The sequence below is a fragment of the Opisthorchis viverrini genome (genome assembly GCF_000715545.1).
Source record: "Opisthorchis viverrini unplaced genomic scaffold opera_v5_44, whole genome shotgun sequence".
Lineage (NCBI taxonomy): Eukaryota > Metazoa > Platyhelminthes > Trematoda > Opisthorchiida > Opisthorchiidae > Opisthorchis > Opisthorchis viverrini.
This window is the reverse complement of record NW_008751700.1, coordinates 644,920-650,859: the sequence shown is the minus strand read 5'-3', so window position 1 is coordinate 650,859 and position 5,940 is coordinate 644,920. Positions and strand designations below refer to the sequence as shown.

The following is a 5,940-nucleotide window of genomic DNA, read 5'->3' as shown; positions in this document are numbered from 1 at the left end:
TTCCGAATATATGTAAATGTTGCTTGTGTAAAAATGTTAGTAGTCACGGAGCTTACGGGGAAGCTCCCCGTGGAATATAACCGTCAAATAAGAGTTAGTGAAAGGTTAAAAGGATGCAATACTGGAACTTGTATTTGTGATCACTAAAACCATGACGTGCGAAATGAGGAATATGGGTTATAGATAAATATAAGAGAGGTGAACCATAAAATGATAATGTACTTTGTAAATCCCGGCGGCGTTGTTCACGCTATCTTTTGAATCCTATATAGACATCGAGATTTGGCTTCCTCGTCATCCATTCCAACGCGACTCCAATGGCATGGGTTTTTGCCCATTGGGGTATCTCCACAAATCAGTTGTTCGTATTTAAGGGCTGTGAAGACTCGAACCTGAACAGGAGAACATCATGGACAGTAAGCAAGCAAACACATGAGGTGTACTGAGGCTGAAACCCTGAAGAAAACACTACCACCCCGACGTTTGAGTGTTCTCACCACCTGTACCATCTTTCCTCTTTGGCAAAATAGATCTGGAGGCACAGTGCCTCATTAATAATAGTATTAATAATCTAGTGCACTGGAAGTTGGATCTCCATTCTCACGGGTAAGCTGTTTCTCCTAATAGTGCCTGAAGCGTGTCACATTTGGCAGAACCTTCACCTATCGCAACAGTGAACTTACTGTCCTATGTATATACCGTGTCCTCCTGATCCGGCTTCAAAGTAAACGATTTAGTCTGCCATCGATATAAAAGGCTGTCGGAATCTGACTGTGAAACCCAAAACTCCATGTTCGAAAACAACTTGTCTAGGCCTTTTCTGGCTTTTCTCCTTCCAATACTCCTTTTGACTATGTGGTGATCCGTAGAACGTCGTGATTCATTAACCTCTGTGCCTTTTCCCTTGTTTTTGCTTTTGTGAACGACTCCAAGAAGAATATACCATTAAGGTTTCCTAGATAGAAAAATCAAGGCCGAAAAAATTCGGGTTCAACATGAAGACAAACTCTCCCCATAACCAATCCATCGTAGCTGTTAACCAACAAACAGGAACATCAGACTAACCCAGCACCTATTAATTCGGCTAGGCATAAGAAATCTCACGGATTGGTCCCCTGACTGCTTTGAAACCCAATCAATCTACTTACTTACTCACTTGGCCTTACGAAGCTTTTGTGTCAAAAGCTGCCCGGCAATAAATCCACCGATTGTCTACCGAACCCCTCCGAAACAAATTTTCCTACATTCCCCCCGTGGGGTGTAATGTTGGCATACAAAACAGATGTATAAGGAGAGAAAATCTTAATAGGAATGAAATGATTTTTCTTGATTAAAATTGATGGAGAACTTGTAAGTGTTGTTCCGGTGATGTCTAGGCCTGTATGAAAGTGCAAAACGAGAATTCGGCCTCCGATTTGCTTCTTTTTCATGTCTCAAAAGTGGTTGGCCACGCCACCTGTTTCAGTCAGGGAATGCAGACCGACAGTGAAGACTCCGCATTTTCGCAATTATGCTTTGGGTTCTCCGTGCTACGCGATGACACACCTATGTAATCACTCAAAATGCAGTGCAAACGACGTGTCAGGTAGAACCGTACACGGCTCGTAACTGTGGCTGACGACGGAAAGGTCCAACCATTATCACTGTATTGTGGCAATCCGGTCAAGGAATAACTAGCGAGCATGCAGACATACCTTTGAAATAGTTTTGCTCCGCTATACAGCCGAATAAATGCTATCCTAGCAGAAGAAACATAAGGTATTGGTCGACCGACAAATAAGCTGTGATGGAGAATTTGGTTGCTGTGAGCAATCTGGAAACTAGCAAATAAAACGTAGCTAAAGCCGTCCAACTGGACAGCTGTCTTTCCTTTTGATAGAGAGCAAAGTTTGACAAACAGCTTTTAACAATAGTGGGTTGTTTCCTCAGTTCGATTCCACTTATCATTCGGCATGCAAACTCTTGACTTTCTAATTTGACAGTCCCTCAGCAAAACGAAAACAAACTACGGAAACTGCTTACCATTTCAGGCGCATCGGACCAAGCCAGATAATAGGATCCGGGAGCAGCCAATTTCAAAAAGTTCTGTGTTGTCTCAGTCAACAGTGCCTGATCGATTGTAGATGATCTGGAGCTGCGGAAATTTGAAACGTAGACCGTCGCATCTCCCACAATTGTACTCTGTGGCACCGCGAAGCAGTAACATCCAAACAAGAAATCGAGAAGCTCACCAATCGTTCCCTTGGCAGGCAATTCGATAAGTGTTCCTATGGAGCTAACCAAATTTGAACCAACAATTTTCCATCGGTTGTTTTGCAAGGCTAGGGCGACCTAAATAACAGAATGTAACGGGTTCGTTGACTAAGCATTGATAGGTTGATTTCAAGGCTATTCCTCCCTTTAGCCGGTAAATACGGGTTACTAAGCGATATCCGAGGGGAGGTGTTTTGTTTACGAAGAAACATAGCCATTTACGTCACATGGTTTGAATGGATCCTCTGGAATCATGAAAGTCATCATGAAACAGGGATAAAGTGTGTCAGTGACCCGAATATTCGTAAATACATCAAATACAAATTGGAAATAACGGGAGTGGAGAAGAAACAGCTTCGAAAAAGCCCGGGAGTTTACCTTTCACTTTCAATCCGTGCTTGGTAAATCTGATTTCACAATAAGTTAGTAACGCTTGCATGACTTCATATGATTTGGCTACTACTATTGTGAGAACCAGGATATGTGACAACTTGTTGGAGTAAGTGCAGGAGGGTGGTAACTAACCATGTGGGTTAACAGAAATGCCAAGTCGATCCACCATAGAAGCCTAAGAACAGTGACATCATAAGTATACTAAAGAATAACATCAGACCAAAATCCACTAAAACAGACCTATGAAAGGAGAATACAAGAGAAAAGTTCAAACGCAGGTTTGAGTCAATAAGAACATCGATCAAACAAGGTGATTCCAACATTTTCTTCACCCGATTTTCAATTCCTAAAGTTGTGTTCATGTGGCAGGTTGAACAGTTTCATGGATCTCGTTTTAAATCCGAATATAATCGTTGTATTTAGACAAATTGTTCACACTTTGTCTGCGGTAGAAAGACTGAGGGGTGAAATGATCTTTTCGTGTGAGAATTTTCTCTTTAAGCAATTTTATTCGTAGGAAAGTCACTGTACGTACATGTACTGCCTATCCAGGAAACATTATCTAGCTCAACGGGATAAAATATAAGCATATAAAGCATTCATTTTAGGCTCAAACCGAACCAATCTGGCCGCAGCTGGGGTGCGGTTGGCCATATCTTGCTGAGCTAAACTTTGTGTAAAAATGTATTAAACGGCCTATGTTTCACACCATACCTCCACTATCTGTGAATGGAGCGGAAAGATCTTTGGTCTGAAAGCACTGAAGAAGGGACGAATGTTTGCAAAATTACGTCTTGAAGAGACGCGAATCTATCGAACCACAGGAAAAATGGTATAGTTCTCGGAATAAAAAATATGTACGTACTTCTGTATTGCTTATATGGGACCAGCAATCTTACAAGTGGGGACGTAATGATCTCAGTATCAGTGTCAAAATAACGACTTTATAGATAGGTTGTGCATATCGATTTCTCGGAGGTACAGTGCTTGCACGGATGAAATCTATCCTTACTGGGAATCATGAATTTTGGAACTCTTCTTATCCTGTGAAGTGGGCAATATTAATTGACGTGCATATTATAATATTATGCATATATCATGTATATAATTTCATTTTCTTATTGTATCGACGTGCCAGCTCAGCATAAATTAGGATAACAAAAACATTATTACAAAAAAATATTATTACAAAAACATTATTATCATGCAGTTTAGGGGGGGGGATGAGAATGGGACACTTCAGAAGGACATTGCCCTGACATCGCTTGCCCCACAAGAGGAGCTTGGGCTGGCCATCCATAAGTCCCGATAGCCCATTGGAGCATGCTCTGATGGCACTAGCGGTCTGAACGCATAAACGTTCCACGAACCCAATCTCTAAAAAGCAGGTCTACAAAACGATATAAAACGTAGGTAAAACACCTACCAAATCGAGCTGTGCTCACTTAAATTAGCACTAGCGTTTTATAGGGATTTTTGAACAAACCAACCTGTTGTCCATGCAAACCTTCCCGATGGTGTGGTGGTTTAAAACTGTATCAAGCTGGGTGTGGTCACCCACTTCCGAGCCTGTTATGTATGAAATATATTCAACCGGCAATAGTGACGCGACTCAGCTGGTTTCTGTTCGTCCTACAATTGCAATTTCGTCCGTAGTGCAAACAGCCTTGCAAGTGTAGCCAATCTATATTGGACTGCCGAGAAGCGCTGTGCAGCTACAGCATCCTGCCTAAGTACAGGCTACTTACAACTCTGATTAGCTGTTCGTCGATGAACAGTTGAATATTTGAACTACTAGCCAGGAGGTTGGGGGCTAGAGACTCCATAGCGTATCATGAGATACGCAAAAATGATGATTCTCGGTGGGGATGAAACAGCTTTATAGTGCTTTCCGACTATTCAGTATTGATTGACTCCATCTACAGAACGAAATCTCCATTAGAAATATGCCTGTGTTCTTTTACAGAGCAGGTATAACGCCTTCAAGATAGAGTATTGTGCTGAACAAGATCTGCACGGCAGGGCTACCTCCACTTATCAAGTGGACACAATCTAATGGAAAATAATTTTATTGTGTATTGAAAAGTTCATCGTCAAGCACCTAAGAATTTTCGTAAAAATACTCTGTTGTTTGAATATGCGAAATAGAAGAGAATAACTAACCCTGGATAGACGAACGTCAGCCTGTCTCCACGCAAAGTGCACATGCATGTGGTAACTGCAACACTCGTTGCTGAACATTCCCGACTTCGGTTCATTTGCCGCCATGCTGTCGGCATAGTGGTTGACTAGCCTGTATAAAGGAACAGCGCTAATGTTTTTTGTGTAGAAACATGAATTTGATGGCTGTGCGAAATTTTGCCCATCAGCTCCACACCATATATCCAACTGGTTGGCTGCGTTTGAGACGGAGCTCGACGAACATGTATGGAACCCGATGGCCACCAGAAATGTTACGAGCGTTGAGGGTACCATTTTGTAAAGATTCTTCACAAGTGGATCCAGTGTCCGTGCGTTGGCTGCCTCACTAGCTTTTATCGACTTGGTCAAAGATTGGAATCTAACATTCAGAGTAACTACATAACTCATCATGTTAGGTAGCGCCAGAAGTTCAAGCAAATTAATCATCTGAAGAATAACAATGGGATGGTAGGAATAGCACAGCCTGGCTTGGGGGTAAAAATTTCTGTGTTCTTGAATCACAAATGCGTAGTCTAAGACCATTTGTCAACCCATTTTGTAGTATGACCATGTGATGCGCAACATTCTTCATACATCCGGTGAGCCTTTCTAGGAGATATTTCAGCTTCCAGCTTCATTTGGGAAGCTGGAGACTGGTCACTTATTTAGTTACCATCGCACATTGTTCTAATAACTCGCCTACAGTATTGGGTACATATGAGTGCGTGTATGGGTCTTGGTGATCTGCATTCCTTTGCATCCATCGCTAGGTTGTAATTCTGTGCACACAGCCAGATGATTAGGAGAGTTCACAATTTACCACTGCATTTGAATGGTGCTTTACACAGTATTCGATGGGACAGATGAGCGAACTGAGTAGTCTTTCTAATTCTGTGAGCCAGATGATTAGGAGAGTTCACAATTTACCACTGCATTTGAATGGTGCTTTACACAGTATTCGATGGGACAGATGAGCTGAGCGAGTAGTCTTTCGGTTATTAAAGCGTTTTCCCAGTAACTAAAACACCTTACCACTGGTGATGCACGGAGGATACTGGTGACATTTTCCTGGGTCATATATATATATATATATATATATATATATATATATAT

At 41.8% G+C, this 5,940-nt stretch overlaps 1 protein-coding gene across 1 annotated transcript; it reads right to left on the bottom strand.

The window, feature by feature from the left end:
• Positions 1-245: 245 nt before the first annotated feature.
• Positions 246-5,274, bottom strand: T265_03193 (hypothetical protein; the record flags this gene model as incomplete). The annotated part of the gene is made up of 3 exons (XM_009167612.1): positions 246-392; positions 2,023-2,331; positions 4,810-5,274. 3 exons carry the CDS (start codon positions 5,272-5,274, stop codon positions 246-248), a joined length of 921 nt encoding a protein of 306 aa, XP_009165876.1.
• Positions 5,275-5,940: the final 666 nt, after the last annotated feature.